Below are 22283 nucleotides of genomic sequence, written 5' to 3'. Positions count from 1 at the left end.
ATGTAGAGGCAGTGTTACCAGCCGTTCGTCTCACATAAGGTGGGATGTACGGATTGAGTGGAGAACTCTTTTTAGAAACTTTATTTTTATCTCCATCGGTGGGTAACCCTACCTTCTCTTTTGTCTGACCAGATTCAGACAACTTATCCGAATCCGATGAGACTGGACTCGAAACAGAAATATTCACACTAGAAACAGGCGAACTTGTTTCGCCACAGCTAACACTTGGTTCTACACTAGTAATCTTGATAGGAGTTGTCTGAGGAACTTCGAAATCAACAGATTTCTGAACACTCGGATTATAAGTATAGTTGTGGTTAAAGGGTGGTGGAACTTCGTGATATCCGATTCCTCCCCTCTTTGCAGAGGTACCTTGATCACTCACGAGGTGATCAAGGATGGCCGAGGAATTCCTGAACTGCTCAAGTTTGCGGTTCAGTTCCACCACCTTCACCTGGTGGTCAGCAATCTGTTTATCCCGATCAGCAATCACTTTAGTTTTTTCTTCTAAAACTTCATAACTAAGATCAATTATTTCAATTTTCTCAGCAAGTTTAGTTTTTAAGCTTTGAATGTCTTTTTCACATGCTTTTATTTTAATTTTATAACTTGTTTCTCTTGCTTTCGTAAAATGGTGATCTTCTTTAATAGTTTTAAAATCAGCATCTAAACGGACATACTGATCAGTTATCGTTGTAAGTTGCTCAGACAAATTCTCACAACTGGTACAAATATTCTTAGTACTTACCTCGGAGCGATTATCCTTGTCATCTGCCATGAAAGCGGTTTCTTCTTCAGTAGCTTTCTCATTTCCAACAACCTTCTCACATTCCTTAACTTCAGCCTCAGCCATGTTCGCTTGCTCACCAGAACCACTTGAATGCGGGTTCCAGTTGTACTCACCTGCTTCTCTGGTCAACATGGCGTTAATCTCTCTGTTAACTCCAGATTGTTGTGTAGGCCGACCTTGTCCTCGTTCAACCCTCTCATTTCTGCATTCCTTGGCAAAGTGCCCGTACTGCTGACAATTATAGCACCTTACCTTGGATTTGTCGAACCCGGGCCTACCACCAACAAACTTTCTCCCAGTTTTGTTCATAAACCGTTTTACACTCCTCACAATCATTGCCATTTGCCATTGCAAATCCATCTCCTCCAGATCATCAGCATCGATCTGGTCGTAGTCCTCATCCAGTACAGCAGGGTCCACAATCTTCCCCTGGATGTAGTTTTCGTAGGAAGCAATAAATGATGCATAGACTGCAAACTGCTCTTCAGCAGATTTTACACTCATAGGCATCTTGGAATAATTATTGCTTGAGGCATTTGCAGAAAAACCACTTGAGGATGCTTGAGGCTTTGAAGTACTTGATCCTCCAGCAACGAAACAGACATCACCGTTCATGTTCACAGAAACGTTTCCTTCATGAGAAGAGTCAGGACCTGACTCCCCTTTCGAGTAAAAAGCAGCAGATTCAGGCCTCGAACTTGAGCTTGAGTTAACCTTTGCACCATACATACCAGGGTCTTGTATCTGATCTGTTGGTGTTTCTTTTCGAACCATATTAAGCTCATAAGTTCTGAGCTTGTTTACTGCCGTTTCAAGATTATAATTAGGAAAGTCTCTGTCTTCCCTCATAAGAACGGTGTACATTTCCCACTTCGGTGGGAGAGCATCGAGAAGCTTTTCAACGATCTCTTCTTCTCGGTAAGCAATCGAATAATTGCTAAGCTCTGTCATTAGATGATAGTATCTGGTGATAATATCATCCAGTGATTCGTTCTTCAAAAATTTGAAGACGGAGAACTGGGTCTTCAAAAGTTTTATCTTCGATGCACGGATACCCACATTCCCCTCGAATCTATTTCAAGAGCATCCCAAAGCTCTCTCGCAGAAGTGTACTTTCAGAAAGTGTGGAGAACCTCTTGAGGAAGTGCCATTGTTATAGCTGCATAGGCCTTGCTCTCAGCCTCATACATTTTCTTTTCTTCGTCCTCCATTTTGCTGTACTTCTTAACCACGTCACGGCCTTCGTATTGCATAGTTGGAGGGATATATCCATCCTGGATGCACACCCACATTTTGGCATCCTGGTATTTAATGTATTGGATGAATCTATCCTTCCATGCCACGAAGTCAGTCCCTTTCATCAACCTCGGGGCCTTAGTGGCTGACCCCGCTTCTACTTCCATCTTGACCAAATCGGAGATGTTAATTGACGACATCCTTGCGAAAACCTGGAAAACCTGAAAATAATAAAAAATATTAAAACAGCTCAGTAGGCGAAGTTAAGAATAACTTCGCTTGAAAGTTAACTTCGCTGAAAAGAGAACTTCGCTGGGTCTTAAATTCGCTTGACCTGGCGAAGTTAAAAATAACTTCGCTTAGAATGAGCGAACTTAGGAGGTAAGCGAACTTGGGTGGAAAGCGAAGTTGCGGATAACTTCGCTAAGGCGAACTTATGAGGTAAGCGAAGTTGTGGTTAACTTCGCTGATCCTTATATCTTCACCGAAACCCTAATTCCAGTGACGGCAACTTCTCCTGAAGAATGGTAACTTCGCCCGAAGAACGGTAACTTCGCCCGATGAACAAGGAAACTGTTCAGATCTGATTTCGTCAATCCAGCAGTTTCCGATCAATGCAATGGCTTGAAAATGACTGTCAAGCACGAGCAAAACACAATCCCAACAAAAACACGTCCCGCGAATATGTCAAACGAGACGTTTTCTACACCCGCATGAAATCCCGAACCTCACAATCGAGCCGATGGCTCTGATACCAATTGTAGGTTCCTGGACGGATCGTACACGGGACGTCGCTAACAACGCAGGTGCGGAATCCCTGCATAGGTAGATACGAGTGTAGAGTATGTAGAGATCGAACACACAAGCAATAAACCAAACACGTTATATTGATAACAAACACGTGACCCGAGGTCACTATTACAGACAATGACACGTAACTCGGTTACTGAATAATTGAAACAAAACCCTAAAAACGACCCACACAAACTGTTTCGCTGAAACAGTATATAAACAAGACAACTTCGCCACAGGCGAAGTTGTCAATAACTTCGCTGATTCAACAAGTTCGCCAGAGCGAACTTGTTGACAACTTCGCGTATTACACAAATAAACATAATCAAAACATAATTGCATTACAGACTCGATTACAAATGCTAGACTATGAACTACTGACACACATGTACCAACAGTGTCATACCCAACCATCCCAATCAGATTCAAAAATTATTACATACCTATGTCCATATCTTCCAAAAACCATACAGCTTACCCCCTCCTGTTAAAACCCAGTGAATCAATCCAATAACAATAACAGATCTCAGATCTGTATATAATATATTAATACCTTAATATAGATCTGCTCATAATTACATTTGATTAACTGTTGTATATGTATATGTATTATCAGTATGTATATATCAGTAGTTGTATAATATTAGGATGAAGATCGAGAGAGAGAGTTTGGGCAGAGGTTTGTTAATTATATCCAAACTTAAATTAAACGTGAACAGAGTTCACATATAAGTAGAAGACAAACCTAGTTCGTTAACATCCCCTAACGAACTAGAGTTCGCTTCGTTACATACATTTAAACGAAATAAACTAACGAATCACCCCCTGATTCGTTAACATCCCCTAACGAATCAGGAGGGATTAACCTTAAGGCTTAGTTCGCTAAACAACTTTAGCGAACTACACAATACATATAACGAACTAGAGAATAACTTAATAGTTTATTACATTAAACATAAAACAAATACTTTAACGATAATTACAAAGACTCAAAACGCAAAACCGTGCACTAACAGACACACCCTCGTCTTGAGCTCTTTGTCTTTAAGTTACTTGAAGCGCTTGGACTGCCAGTCTCTGCAACTATGAATTACGTTTTCATAACACACACGCACAACGCGTTGGAACTGCATTGCCAAGTCGTAGTCTTCATTGCGCTCTATCAGAATCTGATTCTTGTGTAGCACATCATTATCAGTCTCGGTTAAATTCACCAACCACATTGGGTCGATAATCTTCATCAACTCAGTCTTCAAACCCTTTCCCAACACAATGACGGCCTCGCCGGTTTTGTTTTCATAGTACCAGTGGTTGAAAGATACCTTAATGTGTTGGTTCATCAATTTCACTGGCACACGCTTCCTAGTCTTCGGCGGTTTTACCTTAAGAAGCAACTTCTTCCAACCTGTCTTTGGGTCAATCTCATTTAGACGCTTGCGAATTGGAATCTGTAGTTTGAAAATTTTGAACCCGTGGTTCACTTCAAACAGCAGGTGTTGGTGAAACCAACTTGCCTGTTTATTCCCGCCCTGATTAATAAACGGACGATACGCCAAAGTGCGCACATCCCATCTCGGTAATGAGAGAAGGTCAGACATCCTTTCGTCACCCATCTCGGTAATGACACGGCCTTAAAGGTAGTCTTTTGATTGGCTTTGGCTTGTGCAATGGCTTCTCGTGATTCTTTATCGACATACCTGTGTGAATTGATAATCTTACCAATCCTGTTGTCTTGATGAGCAAACCAGCTATGAATGTCAGTCCAAGATGGATCAATCTTCGAATCGAATCTTCTGTCAACTAAGTCAGAAACTTGTTTACCCTTAGATGTCTTTTCGAGATGATCTTCTGCTTCTTTTACCATCTTCTCATTAAACACTGGAGCACCCTGATAAACATTTGTGTGTTGATATAAGTCAGGATACTTCTCAGCAGTCACATCCTCCATCTCAACATCCTCGTCTTCATAAATAAAATCCGTATTCATTTGAATTGACAGATCATCCGATATACATTCGTCATTCACCACCTCGATGTCTGGCTCGGTCTCTAACACGGTCAAATGTTCTTCATTTAACCCAAGCAGTATAGAAATCTGCTCCCGTGTTAGAGACCTATCAACAAACTCACCAACCTCGATCTCAACCCTATTCACCACACTTCTAACCACCCCCGATCCATCTACAAATATCACAGTGTTAGCTTCAATCATTTCAATTGGCTTCACAGCAGTTGAATCTTGATACGCAACAATCTGTTTACTCAAATCATCACCGCCACTTGTACCAGTACCGGAAGATGAGCCGTGCGTTTGTTTAGGCTCACCTCCTGCACTAGACTCGTCAGGATCTTGATCATCATTCTTGAGTTTCTTTAAAGCATATTCTTTGCAAGTCAACTGCAAGATTAGATCTTCTTGTTCCTTTATCTTCACCCCCTGAGACTCAACAATCGCACGCAGCTCTTTAGTCTCTTTTTGACATAATGAAATATAACTCATCATTCGTCGTTGATTCTCCAATAAACGTTCTTGATTCTGACGATTGACAGACATTTGATTTTCGTACAGATGAAGAAGATTTAACAACATATCTGTCTGACGGTTCGGTGGCATGTTGTACAGTGATGGATGAACTGGTTGGATTGGACCTTGAGGCCTTGTAATTCTCATGAATGAGAGATCACTATGAGGAGGAGGCCTCATAGACGTTGTTAGAGGAACTGTAGCCACAGTAGCAGTCGGCAAAGGTATTTCAGTTAAAGCTGATTGAGGAATCATACCCAACTGCGCATGGGGAACCATCGTCGTTGTCAAAGTCATCTCCGGAGTGCTAGTTGCAAGCGGCACTACCGGGCGTTGAGGCGTTGGTTGACGAGGTGGTGGCACACCGATGATTACACGAGCCCCAGCTGATACACGTCTCTTCTTTGAAGGTTCACCAGTTGCCACTTCCTTGCCTTTTCTCTTTCTTTCTTGTTGAGCTGCAATAGTAGCAGCTAATGCAGCTTCAACTGCGGCCTGTTGCTCTCTAAGAGCTGCATCACCATTACCACCATTTCCGCCTTCATTACCACCAACATCTCCATCGTCACCATCGTTCCCACCTTCTCCCTCCTCATGCTCGGAATCTGAATCATCATGAATCCAGTGATCCTCGGAAGGACATACATAATTAGGATTAATGATATAACCAATCAGTCGTTTATCCGTTGGCTTCTCCTTTCTGTAAATCAACATTCTATTAACGGTGTCAGCTTCCATGTGTTCCATAGGAAGCACATCATTCACCTGAGTTTGATCAATAGCTAAATTGGGAATTAAGTCTTTAATGATCAGCTGTAGGAAGCGAGGATACATTAAAAATTTCTTCTTTTGAAGTGTTTGCTGAACTTGTTCTTTCAGATGATCGTAAACTAGTTCAGAGTAGTTAAAAGGCTTGTTGAGAATAAGAGCAACGAAAGCTGACTGTATACTACTTCTGCATTGATCAAAACCACCACGACGACCACTCATACAATGAATTAAGACATGGAGAAGATATTTGTATGGTGGACATAAGCCATTCTTGTTCAGCATAGATTCATCAATACCCCCACCATATCACAGACGAGTAAACAAGCCCTTGATCAACTGCTTATCAAAATCACTTGGATAGTTATCATTGTCATCAAAACGAAGCACACGACGAACCACTTCCACATTAATTGTAATAATAGTTTGATTTATCGTGGCTCGAATGTCGTTTTCCACCTCATCATACTCAGCAGTATCCCAAAACTGCCTAATAATACTCAGATACACTTTAGGTCGAGCAGTGATTGCATAACGTATCACCGAGCGTCTTAAGAATGCTAACATGTCTCCGAACACATCAACGTCAGCAATATCTTGATCAATATAAGCACAGATATTGTGTTTTGGATCATAAGGTAATAAAACAACATCTTCCTGTTGTACTTGAGGTGGTTGCTCTTGTGGTGGTTGTTCTTGCTACCCTTGATCAGTAACCGGTGGATCTTGATTTACTTGATCAGCCATTATTACTGAATAAAGTTTAGAACAGGTATTAGTAATATAAATAAATAATACAATATGTCGTGTGTAATTAATGTATTTACACGTTTAGACGGTTGAAATAATTTATTGAATTAAAAAGGTAATTTAAATTTAATTAAATAATTAAAAATAAATGTCATTCGTGTGATTATCACTCTGATTTGTTACTATCCAGTAACGAATCAAGTGATTCGCTATCATGTAAATAGATTAACGAAGTAGACCTAGCGAATTACTATTTAAAAGGACGAACTAGAATCTAGTTCGTTATAATATGACGAATCCACATCTGATTCTTTAACTAACTTATTCGCTTAATCTAATTCGTTTGAATTCTTAACGAATTGGACACCATAAAGATCCAATTCGCTAACATTCGCGAATGGTCAGTGATTTAGACTTGATCTTTGACTCACATAGGCAAAGTCAAAATTAATATGAACATTGAAAGTCAACAACACAAACCCAGCTTCAGTTAATCCATAACCATCGTTGGATAATCGAAATATTATGTGTAGTGATCTCGGAAACCTATTATTGAACACATGATGTTGGGATTGAGACTCAAGACCAATAACTAACTTAGGTGAACCAGAGTATAAAAACTCCGAAACTATAAACACTCAATCGACCCGGCAAACAAGAATCATACTTTGATTAAAGTCTACCAAGGGTATCGGAATCGCATTCCGATCACAAATGATTATACATCAACTACATAAACACCGTATATCATAAATAAATCAGGGTTTTGAACTCGGAAAACCCTTAAAACATAAATATACATAATTAGTCTATTCAAATAACACCATTTTTTAACGAAAATGACATAGATATGATCGTCTATACCTTAGCAACACAAAGATATTCGTAAAAGATCCAAATTTGAAAGTCGAAAATCACAAAAAATTTAAAAAAGGTGACTTTAGGTGTAAGGAAGAAGATGAATAGTGAAAGGACGGTTCGTGTTTCTGTCTTATATGGCCTTACACGCTACCCAATGTACCCTATGTACGAAGCACGAGATTGGTTTGAATTTTGAAGTAACGAATCAAGTAATTCGTTAATCCAATTCGTTATATCAGAATAGCGAACAAGACATGTTTTGTATTTGATTCGTTAAATATGTATAACGAAGTAGAAGTGATTCGTTACAGAGTGCGGAAGCGAATTAGGTGAGCGAACTAGAAATTAGTTCGCTAAAGAATCACCCAGTTCGTTATCCATACTTAACAAATTAACTTTTAACGAATTAAAAATTTTATTTAATTTTAACTTAAATAAATAAATGAATTAAATAAAGAATAAATTTAACTTAAAAGAATTACCGAGAATCTTTTATCCCGATAATTGAATACTTTAACAACGTTTCACTTTTACGAAACATAAATTAAAGAAAATATTAAATAATATGTAAAGAAAGAAAGATAAAATATTTTTGGTATTTTGTAAAATTTTAAAGAATGTATGTACAAAGAAGTATCCGAACATTAAAAAGTGATATCGAATTTCGATATGTTTTGTTTTCAAGTGTTGTACAGGATTCTTTGTAATAGAAATTGCAGCAAAATTATCAATCAGAATAGGAGTAGTAAGAAATTTCTATCTACTTTAAAATTTTTACAAAATACCAAAAATATTTTATCTTTCTTTCTTTACATATTATTTAATATTTTCTTTAATTTATGTTTCGTAAAAGTGAAACGTTGTTAAAGTATTCAATTATCGGGATAAAAGATTCTCGGTAATTCTTTTAAGTTAAATTTATTCTTTATTTAATTCATTTATTTATTGAAGTTAAAATTAAATAAAATTTTTAATTCGTTAAAAGTTAATTTGTTAAGTATGGATAACGAACTGGGTGATTCTTTAGCAAACTAAGTTCTAGTTCACTCACCTAAACTCGTAACCGATTATTTCCGATTACCAACTCAATTATACCAAGACACAAACTCTGTTTCGGCCACAAACCAAACCAATACCAAATCACCACAAACCAATCCAATTTCTCAATTCGACTCACAATACCTTACCAATACTCATATCAACTCAAATTCCAACTCGTCCATAATCCACTCAATTAACCTTAAATTGATTCAAAATCACCCAAACAGAACACTAACAAACCAATACTCTAAATAACCACCAAATCAAGTGTAATTTGAGCCCCGAAAGCTCTGATACCACTTGTTAGAACCCGGTGAATCAATCCAATAACAATAACATATCTCAGATCTGTATATAATAGATTAATACCTTAATATAGATCTAGCTCATAATTACGTTTGATTAAGTGTTGTATATGTATATGTATTATCAGTATGTATATATCAGTAGTTGTATAATATTATGATGAAGATCGAGAGAGAGAGTTTGGGCAAGGTTTGTTAATTATCTCCAAACTTAAATTAAACGTGAACAGATTTCACATATAAATAGAAGACGAACCTAGTTCGTTAACATCCCCTAATGAACTAGAGTTCGCTTCGTTACATACATTTAAACGAAATAAACTAACGAATCACCCCCTGATTCGTTAACATCCCCTAACGAATCAGGAGGGAATAACCTTAAGGCTTAGTTCGCTAAACAAATTTAGCGAACTAAAAAATACATATAACGAACTAGAGAATAACTTAATAGTTTATTACATTAAACATAAAACAAATACTTTAACGATAACTACAAAGACACAAGACGCAAAACCGTGCACTAACACCTCCTGGCTAACAAGACCACCATATTCATTTACAACCCAATAGTCAACCCGTTAATGTTAGCCCGTACAGATATCCCCATTAACAGAAAGAAATCATGTCCACACTCATTAAGGACATGTTGTCCGATGGGTTATTAAACTGAGCACAAGCCCATATTCATCGCTTGTTTTACTAGTCCGAAAAAAAGACGACACTTGGCGTTGTTGTGTCGACTATAGAGCTCTAAATGCCGTTACCGTCCGCGATCGTTTTTCAATACCAACTGTGGATGAGTTACTTGATGAACTCCACGGTGCTCAAATTTTTTTCTAAATTGGACCTGAGATCTGGGTATCACCAGATTAGAGTGACTCCGGACGACATCCATAAGACGGTGTTTCGCACGATCGATGGCCACTACGAGTGTCTCGTTATGCCATTAGGGTTATCGAATGCACCATCCAACTTTCAAGTGGCCATTAATGATATTTTTCGTCATGATTTACGCCGATTCGTTTTGGTTTTTTTCAACGATATATTGGTGTATAGTAAGTCTCCATTGCAACATATTGAACATCTTCAACAGGTTTTCCAAACCCTTTATTCACACCAATTTTATGCCAAATTATCTAAATTTGTGTTTGGAGTCACAGATGTTGCTTATCTTGGACACATAATTTCAAAAGCGGGCGTATCAACCGATTCGGAAAAGATTTCAGCTATCCAAAAGTGGCCTAGACCACTGTCCCAAACAGCCCTACGCGGATTTTTGGGCCACTGGGTACTACCGACGGTTCGTGAAACATTATGCACACCTTTCCAGCCCCCTTACAGATTTGCGACAAGCAAATAGGAAGTTTGTATGGACTAATGAGGCACAACAAGCATTTGAAAAATTGAAGCAAGCCATGATTTCACTCCCTATCTTGACCTTACCTAATTTTTCCTTGGTTTTTGATGTTACTACAGATGCTTCGGACTATGGAGTTGGAGCCGTTTTATTCTCAGCAGGATAAACCCATAGCCTTCTTTAGTAAAAATCTAAATTCCAAAATGAAGGCTGCTTCAATCTATATTCGTGAGTTGTTTGCTATTACGGAAGCAATCAAGCAATGGAGACACTACCTATTGGGTCAACGGTTCTGTGTTTTTACGGATCAACACAGCCTGCGCCACCTTTTGACGCAAGTTATTCATACACCAGAACACCACAAATGGGCTAGCAAACTCCTCGGTTATGATTTTGAGGTTTACTATAAACCCGGGAAGGAAAATAAGGTGGCTGATGCCTCGAGTCGGATCGAAGAGCCACAAATTCTCACATTGTTGGTTCCGTATTTTCATTGGTTACATGAAATAAGAGACCACCATACTTCCAATGAAGATGGCCGCAATTTCATAAGGCGCATAGATTGTCCCGAGCAACATTCATCGCTAAGGGTACACGATGGGTTGGTTTACCAAAATGATAAGCTTCTCATACCTAACCTCCCATCTTTACACATGAAGTTGTTACAAATGTTCCATTCCAGCACCTTGGGGTCATTCGGGTATCACATGCACTATAAAGAGAATTAATGCTTCTTTTGCATGGTCTAATCTTAGACAAGAAGTCACTTATTTCATTAAAGATTGCATGGTGTGCCAAAAAACTAAGTACTCCACATAAAAACCATATGGCCTACTTCAGCCCTTACCAATTCTGAATCAAGTTTGGGAAGAGATATCAATGGATTTTATCACCAATTTACCCCCATCTAATGGCAAAACAGCCATTTGGGTAATCGTTGATCGCTTATCTAAGTTTGCCCATTTTATTGCTCTACCATCACATTACACAGCCCACTCATTAGCAAAAATATTCCTTGATCAAGTTTATAAGCTCCATGGCCTTCCTAAATCAATCCTTTCAGATAGAGATCCAATTTTTCTTAGCAAATTTTGGACGGAATTGTTTCACTCCATGGGTACAACACTCTTACACTCTAGCACATATCATCCACAAACGGATGGCCAGACGAAGGTTGTTAATAGAACACTAGAAGGTTATTTACGTTGTTTTACGTGTGATGAACCCCGCTATTGGGCAAACTATCTATGCCTCGCCGAGTTCTGGTACAAAACCACCCATCATAGCGCTTTAGATATGACGCCTTTCCAAGCGCTTTACGGTCGGCCACCACCTTCCTTACCAAGCTATACCATTCATGATTATCATTCAACGTCCCTTGATGACACCTTGGTAGAACATGATAGGGTGTTGGGTCTCGTTAAATTGACGCTCCAGATAACACGTCAAATGATGACAGAACAAGCCAACAAGCATCGCCAAGACAAAGAATTTGATATGGGTGATTTTGTCTTTGCTCCGCCTTCAATAATACGCCAATAGGGGGCATTGAGAAACTAAGCCGCCGCTACTATGGCCTTTTCAAAATACTTGAACGAATCGGCAAAGTCGCGTATCGTTTGGAGCTTCCTGCTAGTGCCCGTATCCACCCAGTATTCCATGTTTCTCTACTCCGAGGATATTACGGAGAAGGCAAACGAGACTTTATTCCATTGCCACCAGACCTACAATCGCAGGCGCAAGAGGAGAAAACTGCTAGCCTTGAGGACAAGGCCGTTTCTAAAGAGCGGGCTATTGATACGTTCCATGCCCGAGGGCCTGACCCGCACATGAAAAATCCGTTCATTGAAGAACCCGTGCAGTTAAGGCCCAAACAAGTTGTCAAAGTGCCAGCTAAGTTGCTTGATTAAAGCAAAAAGAAATTGGTTACTTGATTGAATGAGAAGATCTTTTATTTTTGGCAATCTTTATTTATGGTTTGTAGTTCATTGTTAAGTTTATTTCTTTTGACTTTTATAGTTTTTGAAGATTTGCACATCTTCATGAATCCTTGTATTTAAAGTTCCGTTGGCGTGTTTGAGAAGTTATGCAATTGAAATTCTGAGTTTGTTTTCTTTCCTCTCTTCTAATCTTAATCTTTTCTTCTTGGAGATCGCGGTTTGTCTCGAATAGAACCGTAACACCACTCAACTTTCCAATATGTCTCACTTAGGGTCTTAGGCCACCTCAACTTTCAGTGAGTGTTCTTTTTTTTTACGGAGAATTTCACAGTTAAGTTGACCGCAGCTCCCAAGTCGGAAGCCACAACCGCCCCACTCGGGCCAAAACTCCGACTTGGGAGCTGCAGTCAACTTAACTGTGAAATTCGCCGTTCAAAAAAATAAATAACACTCACTGAAAGTTGAGGTGGCCTAAGACCCTAAGTGAGACATATTGGAAAGTTGAGTGGTCTTACGGTTCTATTCGAGACAAACCGTGATCTCCAAGAAGAAAAGATTAAGATTAGAAGAGAGGAAAGAAAAAAACTCAGAATTTCAATTGCATAACTTCTCAAACACGCCAACGAAACTTTAAATACAAGGATTCATGAAGATTTGCAAATCTTCAAAAATTATAAAAGTCAAAAGAAATAAACTTAACAATGAACTACAAACCATAAATAAAGATTGCCAAAAATAAAAGATCTTCTCATTCAATCACGTAACCAATTTCCTTTTCCTTTAATCAAGCAACTTAGCTGGCACTTTGACAACTCGTTTGGGCCTTAACTGCACAGGTTCATTGGCGTGTTTGAGAAGTTATGCAATTGAAATTCTGAGTTTTTTTCTTTCCTCTCTTCTAATCTTAATCTTTTCTTCTTGGAGATCGCTGTTTGTCTCGAATAGAGCCGTAACACCACTCAACTTTCCAATATGTCTCACTTAGGGTCTTAGGCCACCTCAACTTTCAGTGAGTGTTCTAATACTATATTTTTATTTTTATATTATATATTCATAAATAACTGAAATGTTATTAATACCAACATTATTTATTAGCAAACATATTAATTACGATAATATAGTAGTTGTCCTGCTATTTTTAAAACATAGATTAAAAGTTAAATAACCTAATTAAGATTATCTAAAAGGTAACTTTAAACGTGATTAATATTTTACAACGTCCTCTCTTTTAAGTAACACTTTGAAGTTTTAAATATCTCAAACAAAAGCTAATATTTGTTAAATATATAAATAAAAGTTTATTAAACTTTTAGGTTAAAACTTGAGATTTCAACATAAATCTAATTTTTTTAGCAAATATGTTAGATTAGAGATTTTAAATATATATATATTCATCAAGCCACAACATGTGACCTGTAATGCAATAAAGACGCATGTAGTACCGTAATTAGCATAATAAAAAACTAAAACCGTACAGTTAACGCACTAACATATGAACATAATACCCGACAATCATGAAGCGACAAAATGAATTCTAAAAGTAAGCTTTTATGCTAACATGTGATTTACAAGCTTTTTGCACAATCCATAGCTACCATATATATTACTCTTTATCTCACAAGTCACAACCACTCACCTTCCCAATCTCCCACTCACAGAACGATTCTGTCGTTGCGATGGAAGGCCTGATGTTTACACCCCACTTTCATTCTTCTAATGTGGGTCCATTAGCTATGGAAGCATCAATTAATGATGAATCGAAGAGATGATTGATTTGTTAGGATAGCTCACACCTCTCCCTGCGATTTAGATTCATCGGGTGGAACACATTTGGGTTTTCATTGGCTATGGTGGCATCGTACGACGACGACATGGCTACTCCTTTTGATAGGTTAACATTTGATGATTTTTTTTCTCCAATTATAATTCAGTGTTCGTGTATTCACTTACGCCGTCCCATTACTCCAAATCACTGTTAGTGTTACGAAGCAAAGTTGCTACTTGCTAATCCTTAAACTTATCGATAATGTTTCTAGAGCGATAGTAGTTTTTGATTTGTACTTGTATGACATCTTTATGAGATTGATTAAAAGTCAGTTGAATTTGCTTCAGGGTTTAAAGCAATTAGGTATGTCATATTGATTTCATTTGAAACGTCCTTTGGTTTCTTTGATTTTGGAAGTTTAGTATCTTTAGGATTTTAATTTATTCTCATATATGTTATATAATTGAATGAAGATTTTGTTGTGCTTAAAATTGAAACTCTTTTGAAGGCCATAGTATAAATACAACAACTTTAATTAAAATTAAGGATCTTTGTTTTATAACTATGAGAATGAGACTGAGACTAAAAGAGGAGCAACAATTTATGTGGGTGGTTGTTGTCTCTCTCCGTCGGTGTTTTTGATTACATATTGATAGTGAGACAGAGATTGATATATAAAATAACACTTTATTGTGGATTCACTATTGCATTTATAATTCGCAAACCCAAACCACACTATTTAACATGATGCTCTGTGATGATTTAATGTGATTTGAGTCAAAATCGGACCAATATTTGAGATTCTCCACAAGTTGGCATGGCACATGGGAGGATGACAAGTGCGAGATCCATTCGGGCTCTCCTTTTGAAACATATGTTACAACCATAGGGTGTTATCCTTTTCTTTTATAGATAAAACATATATGAGCCTGATTTTATAAAAATTATATTTGTTTTTTTATTAAATAACTAGCATGCGAATTGGTATAATTGTGGTGATGATATTTTTGAGATAGTATAATTAAGGGTTTGGAAAGTTTAATGAACTTAAATTGGCAACAAGGAGCTTTAGATATTATGTTGTCATCCATGAACTATATAAGTGTTCTTGGTTGTGCATTGATTACTTATAGTAAACATACAATTGATGCTTGATTTTGTCTCGCTGTGATATTTGTTGTGCTTTACTTTCTTGTACCGTACAAACAATTTTTATGGTGTTTGGATGCGATATATCTTCTAGGTGGGACCATTTGTTGGAGTAGCAACTGCAACTGGCACAACTCGTAGTCCAGATGACTAGTAAAAGAATTATATTCTATAAATTTTGTAATAACATTCACCAAATATAAAATTATGGATGTTACACTTTAAGTTTCAAGGAACCATCGATGGAGGTCAAATATTGGTGTTTGAAGCTAAACGAAGGAAATCAACAACTTAGGTGCTGTTTGTTTTTCAGAGGTAAAATTTCAGAAGACTGCGAAACCACATCTGCCAACATCTGTAGCACAAGAGGTGGACCAAAACTCTGCAGTCTGCAACAAGAAGACTGTTTGTTTTTTAACATCTGCAGACTGCTAAAATAAGCTGAAATTTAAATAAACTGAAATATAAATAAAAAAGGTCTTCAACATCAAAATTTAAATAATAGTCAACAACACTGAAATAATATTCATAATACCACAAACATTTTTTAAATCATTTATTCCGTATTTTGCATTAACTGCTCAGCAATTTCATCTCTTAACTGAGTCATATATTCCCGATCTGATGCACAGTGCTTCAACCTCGTCTTCATCAGCATCAATTTGCCCACGACTATTTCCAATCGACACATTGGGTTGATCGTATTGTGTAAACAACTCATCGTCCAAACCTTGTTTCCTAATAAAATTATGTAGTGCGAAACATGCAACGGTAACGTTCCTTTGTGTTTCCAATGGAAATGGTGTCATCCTCTTCAATATAGGGAATCTTGCTTTCAAGACACCAAAAGCACGCTCAATGACGTTTCGAAGTTTTGCATGTGCATGATTAAATTTTTCTTTATTGGTTAACGCACGTCTCCGACGAAAATCTCCAAGCCAATACCTCACATTACGATATGGAGCCATAAATCCTCGTATGTGTGCATACGCGGCGTCACAAAGATAGTATTTCTCTGTAAATATTTTCAATTAATTACAATATTAAACTAACATAGAAATAATTAACAAACAATAAAAATACCTGATGGTGGAAATGGGAATGGCGCGTGTGGATCTAATAATGCCTCTGATAATATTCTAGAATCATGTGCTACCCCTTCCCATCCGGCCACAAGAAAAGTAAAAATCATGTTAAAATCACAAATTGCTAATACGTTTTGATAACAATCACCCTTTCCCCTTCCTCTATATAAATCTTGTTGCCTAGTAGGAACAACAGCATGTATCAAGGTCCCATCAAGTGCACCAACCGCTCCTTTAAAAATCTTTCGTAGCCTCTTGTTATGTCCCGGAATGTTTGGATTCGGATTGAAAGAAGTTGGTACTATCATATCTTTGGCGAAAAGCATAATTTTATCCAACACTTCATGAAAGAATTTATGAATTGTTTGCTTTGAGTATTGAAATCTACGCTTGATAACCACGTAACGTTGGTTATAGCCGATTATCATCAAAAACATAGCCATCTTTTCCTCAACCGAAACATGTTTACTATCCTTTAACGAATAATTTGTTCTAAAATGTGCACATAGTCGAACAAATGATTCACGGGACATGCGTAACAATTCAATGCATTGTTTGGGATTTCCTTGCAATAACTCTAACGTGTATTTATGTCCCGTCATTGACGAATCATTGTCTCGTTTTCGTTTCAAACCCCTCTTCCAAAAAAAGCGGATATACAAGTACATAACAACTACCAGAAGTATTTTCTCATAATTATTCATTATGAACCTGTTAATAAAACATAAACAACCATGTCATAAAGCATAAACAACCATTATCATAAAGCATAAACAACCATGTCACATAGCCATAAAATAACATACAATGTGTTAAACTTAACCAAAAAGCATAGAATGTTTTCAACATAACTAAAAAAACATACACCAAAAACAAATAATGTTTTCAACAAAACAAAAACTACTTCAAAAGTCCTAAATTTTTAGCCGTCATCTCGATCCACCCTTTTAACACGACGGGAACATTTAGCAATGCCATCCACGCCTCTCTCATGTCCGTGGACATTCCAAAAATATGAAAAGCAACCAAATATAGAGGGTCCGTCGGCTCTAACCCAACCAAACTTAACTTCTCAGAACACTCAACAACTGTTGTAACTACCGGGCGTTTTTTTTTCAGGTTTTTCCCTAGTCAAATGTAACAAAGCATTTTTCATGTGAAGTGCTAAATCCTCAAAAGTGACGGATGATGATGGTTTTGAGGTTTTAGCCCTTTTGGGGGTAGGCTCGGGAGTAGGCTCAGGAATAGGCTCAAAAGTAGGCTCAAAAGTAGGCTCGGTAGTAGGCCCGGTAGTAGGACTAGTGCAGGCATCATCTTCTGTGTTGTCTATAATCATCAGTTGTTGGACCGATTGGAGCCGATGACAAGAGGATGATCCAACCACTGATGTTTGGGTTGAGGTCCACTTGCGATTCCCCGTGGCAATGTTCTCATCAAACAGTTGTGCATGAAGTTCAGGAAATGCTAATGGAGTTGTTTTTAAGGATGCCGCTTTCGAATGCCCCTAAAAAAATAATGGTAGATGTTAAAAAATAAACTAGGGGTGGACTTTAAGGTAGAGGTAGATGTTAAAAAATAAAAAATATATGAACATACCTTCTTAAAGTCTTCCCATTCCTCGTTCGTTAAGGTAAAGGTATTTGTTTGAGGGTTGTAGATGTTGCCGGTTTTGTTTTTCAAATACAACCATCCTATGTATTTGGCTTTAAGATTATCATAGGCGTTTTTGACTTGTTTTTGACTCAAATCCAATCCAAACTTTTCCTTAAGAACCCGTATTACCTTAGCCCATGATTCTTTGTGCAAACTCAACCCTTTTTTACCCACAGCGTTTTTCTCTTCAATGCATGTTTCTAATAAACATTTTATTTGCTCATTCGACCAATGTTGTTTCTCTACCATTTTTATGATCAACTAACAAGAAACAACAATTCTCATGTTAACCTGATATTATGGACCGATATGTTAACCTATGACTGATAACCGATATATCGGTGATATATCACCGATATATTGACCGATTTAACTGCATAGCTAAAAATATTAATAACTGTTTCTATTTTTTCTCTAGCTTACACTTCTCTTATCCTTTTCAATCATCTTCACTTGTTCTGCTAGATGGTTTAAAAAAAGCTACCATCTCTACTTCTTTACAATGATTAGAAAATTTTAGCACCAAAACAGTTACTATGTTAATTATATTCCTGTTAGACCAAAAGTTCAAAGCTAAAATAGTTTGTGTCTAATAAAAGAACCGTTAGTTGTCCTTTAAAGTTTAAATATGATTGACAAATTTCATACGTATAGGAAACAGTATTGTGAAAACAAGGATGGCCATGTAAACAATCAATGATCCTAACAAACTAGCATTCTCAACTAATGAATAAAAACCAGATATTTATCAATTCTCATTCATGATTATACCCTATGGGGAAGTTCAATGGAGACCATTTAAACGCTAACCAATACCTTGCTAACCAACCAGTGGGACCAGGTAAACCGCAACTTAACCAACGAGTTTGACAAAATAACCTTGACTTTAAAAAAATCCCTGTTCAACCGGTGCTTGACAAATGTTCCTTGGCACAACAGATTTCCATCTGGCACGGTGGATCCATTCTCCTGCGCCAAATGAAAACCTGTTGCACCAGGTCAAATCTGTTGCGCTGCGCTGACACAACAAGGTGTGCCATGTGAAAGTTTCTAGTTGGCTGAAACACTTCTTAACTAAAAACACAAAAGTCAACTGATCCTTTTGTAAAATAAAAGAGTCGTAACTATTTTGTCAAACTTATTGGTCAAAATGGTTAGTTTGGGAATTTTCCTGTTTCATAATCTGTACTCCCTCCATCCCATGAAATCTAAAAGTTTATAAAATCTTTTTCAACTATTTGTAAAATATCTAACATACATTATGCATTCAAATCAACAATACTACTTTAGCCATAATATTATAACACCCTAACAGGTAAAAAGATTTATAATAAATTATATTTTAAAATTAAGCTTGAAATCAATAAAATTAACTTACTTATTGATGATAACAAAAACGCCACACAGAATAAACGTAACCACCACAAGTAACCATCCACTGGTAATGAATCTGCATAAAAATAACCAATAACTAAAATCTTGATAGTTTTCAAATGTTACCAATTCAGCCAATAGAAACTCAAGTACTCAATGGAAAGTAGGCAACACTATAAGGAAAATCACAATATCAAATGAAAATCAACAAAACCTATGAATTCAAAGCAAATAACAGAACTTCACCGAGCAAGTTGTCAAATGAATCAGATCAACAAAACAAAAACATATTATTTGAGAAAATGCAGTTGAATTGTATTTAACCAATCCTTCATCCTCTCTGTTTAATTAATCAATCCTTTATCCTCCACTCTGTTTATAGTATTTCATTTACTTTAATTAATCAATAAACTGTTTAATTGTGTTTATAGTATCTCATTCATGTTGAATTGTTTGTGACAGAAGAGGTATATAGAAACTCAACAACCAAATTCAATAACCAACAATCAATCCAATATCAATCCAATATCAACTCAACAACCAAATTCAATAACCAAATTTTACCTAAGAAACCCTAAAATCAACTCAACAACCAACAATCAATCCAATATCAACTCAACAACCAAATTCACAACACGTATATAGAAACCCTAAAATGAAAAGAATAGAAAGAAAGCATAACCCTAAAATGAATCATTACTTTCAAGAAGATGCCGGAGCAGCGGCGGCAGCGTGGTGAATGGAGCGGCGGCGGCGTGTGAGTGGAGCGTCGGCGGTGTGGAGGTAGCCGGCGGGTTGCGGCCGGCGGTGTGGAGGTAGCCGGCTTGGTGAGTGGAGCGGCCGGCGGCAGTGGAGAGGAGGAGGAGTGGAGTTAGGGTTAGGAGGAGGATGATGATCGGTCTCGATAAAATGTGTAGAAGAGGTTAAAGAAGTAATAATACCAACACTTCTGGGAGAAGAGGGCGCGCAGACGTTTTTTAATGAAACGTCTTCGAAAAACAAACACACTGCAGAGCCCAACGTCTGCGCGCCCTCTTCTCAGTGCAGACAAAAGAGGTGGAGAAGTCCTTCTGAGGAAAAACAAACAGCACCTTAATGATGAGAAATGTATGAGGGAGGCATCGTGAAAAGCTAGAAGCTTTCTACGGTGACATGTAGACGAGAGAAGCATGTCGCTGACACTAATAAGGGAGGAAAACCGAAAGCATTAAAACGCAACATGGGAAGTTTGCTTAATACTAAAATTTAATTTGTGAATAGAACATGGAGTGTTTTTGTAAGCCTAACACTTCTCAAGGGTATGTGAAAGCCCCCACTCTCTAAATATCCTTATACCAAACATATCTGATCATTCTTATACATAGTCCATGACACCACTAATAGTTTATAAGCTACTCATGTGACACGTCATTAGATATAATAAAACGATTATATTCAATGTTGTAAGAAACTAAGAACAATAATCTAAGTTTTGTAAAAGAAATATTAGGTGGTTGGTTAATGATAATGACAAGGCTTATTTGCCCACCGTTTGTAGTTTTCTACCGGCAAATATTTTATATAGATTTGCTTTAACACTAATGTTTTTTTATTTTCTAAAATACTTGTAAGGTGATCTATCACAACAATAACCATTAAATTACTGGTTATGGTATTTTAAGTAAAGACAACGTCGTAGAACAGTAACAAGATTTAAGTTTGTATTAACTAAGTCACTCATAATTTTTATTTTTATTTTTTTGTCTCAATTAGGCTACTTAACTTTCAATTCGTCTCAATTAGATCACTAAACTTCCCAATCTTAGACCACCTCAACTTTCAGTGAGTGTTCTAGTACTATAATTTTACTTTTATATTGTATATTCATAAATAACAGAAATGTCATTAAAACCAACATTTTTTATTAGCAAATATATCAATTACGATGATATAGTAGTTGTCTTGCTCGTTTTAAAACATAAATTGAAAGTTGAGTAACCTAATTAAGCTTATCTAAAAGGTAACTTTAAATGTGGTTAATATTTTACAACGTTCTCTCTTTTAGGTAACACTTTGAAGTTCTAAATATCTCAAACAAAAACTATTATTTGTTAAATATAGAACAAAAGTTGATTAAACTTTTAGGTTAAACATGAGATTTCAACATAAATCAAATTTATTTTAGCAGATATGTTGATTAGAGATTTTTAAAAAGTATATATATCCATCAAGCCACAACAAAGGAAGAATAAGCAACTAATAATTAATTTTAAGGGCAAATGATGTCTAGCTCAATTAATCTTTTGTCCTAAGTTAGATTGATGCTTTAAGGGTTTACCCATGAGAGACCAAAGTTTGATCCCTCCAATTGAGGGGTTCCCTCAAGCCTAATGGAAGTGTCGCTTTCCATAGGGTTTTTCTTTGAACGCTCGCCAACCTTGATGCCAGATGGGCTCGACTAAAACGACAACATACTGGTCGACGTTGGTTGAGGCTTCCCCATGTGAACTCGGGGTGGGGTGGGGGGTTGTCATACTATTCGAAGTTGTCGTTCAAGAAAGGAAAATTAATTTCAAGGTTAAATTGTTAGAATCTATATATCAACTGACAATATACGTCAATCTTTATTGTGGTATGGGTGGTCATGGATTTTCTTTAAAGCTTCCTCGTAAGAGATTAGAAGTTTGATTCTTAGTTCATGTGTATGCTTTGAAATATGAGAAACACCGCCGTAAAAGGAATTCAAAATTGGATAGAATGGGTTGTATGCGAATAATAAATCCTATGAAGTCTTCAAGAAACTGGTTACACTTAATCATCAAAAAAACTAACAATATATGATAACACTGTTAATGAGGTTTGATCCTAAAGGATCACACAAGGAGAAATGATCATTAATTAATATGTTAATCTT

The 22283-nt window shown here is 36.9% G+C and overlaps 1 protein-coding gene across 1 annotated transcript; it reads right to left on the bottom strand.

The window, feature by feature from the left end:
• Positions 1 to 12640: 12640 nt before the first annotated feature.
• LOC143593647 (uncharacterized) lies at positions 12641 to 17356 on the bottom strand. The gene is made up of 4 exons (XM_077073215.1): positions 17268 to 17356; positions 16362 to 17074; positions 16009 to 16293; positions 12641 to 12780 (listed from the first exon to the last, which is right to left on the bottom strand). The coding sequence occupies exons 1-4, from the start codon at positions 17354 to 17356 to the stop codon at positions 12641 to 12643; spliced, it is 1227 nt and encodes a 408-aa protein (XP_076929330.1).
• Between the last annotated feature and the right edge of the window lie 4927 nt (positions 17357 to 22283).

This window comes from Bidens hawaiensis, unplaced genomic scaffold (assembly GCF_021521415.1).
Source record: "Bidens hawaiensis isolate Kalapana, Puna unplaced genomic scaffold, B.hawaiensis_p1.1 tig00042447_1, whole genome shotgun sequence".
Classification (NCBI taxonomy): Eukaryota; Viridiplantae; Streptophyta; class Magnoliopsida; order Asterales; family Asteraceae; genus Bidens; species Bidens hawaiensis.
Note: the sequence above shows the minus strand (reverse complement) of the source record. Positions and strands in the feature narration are given on the sequence as shown.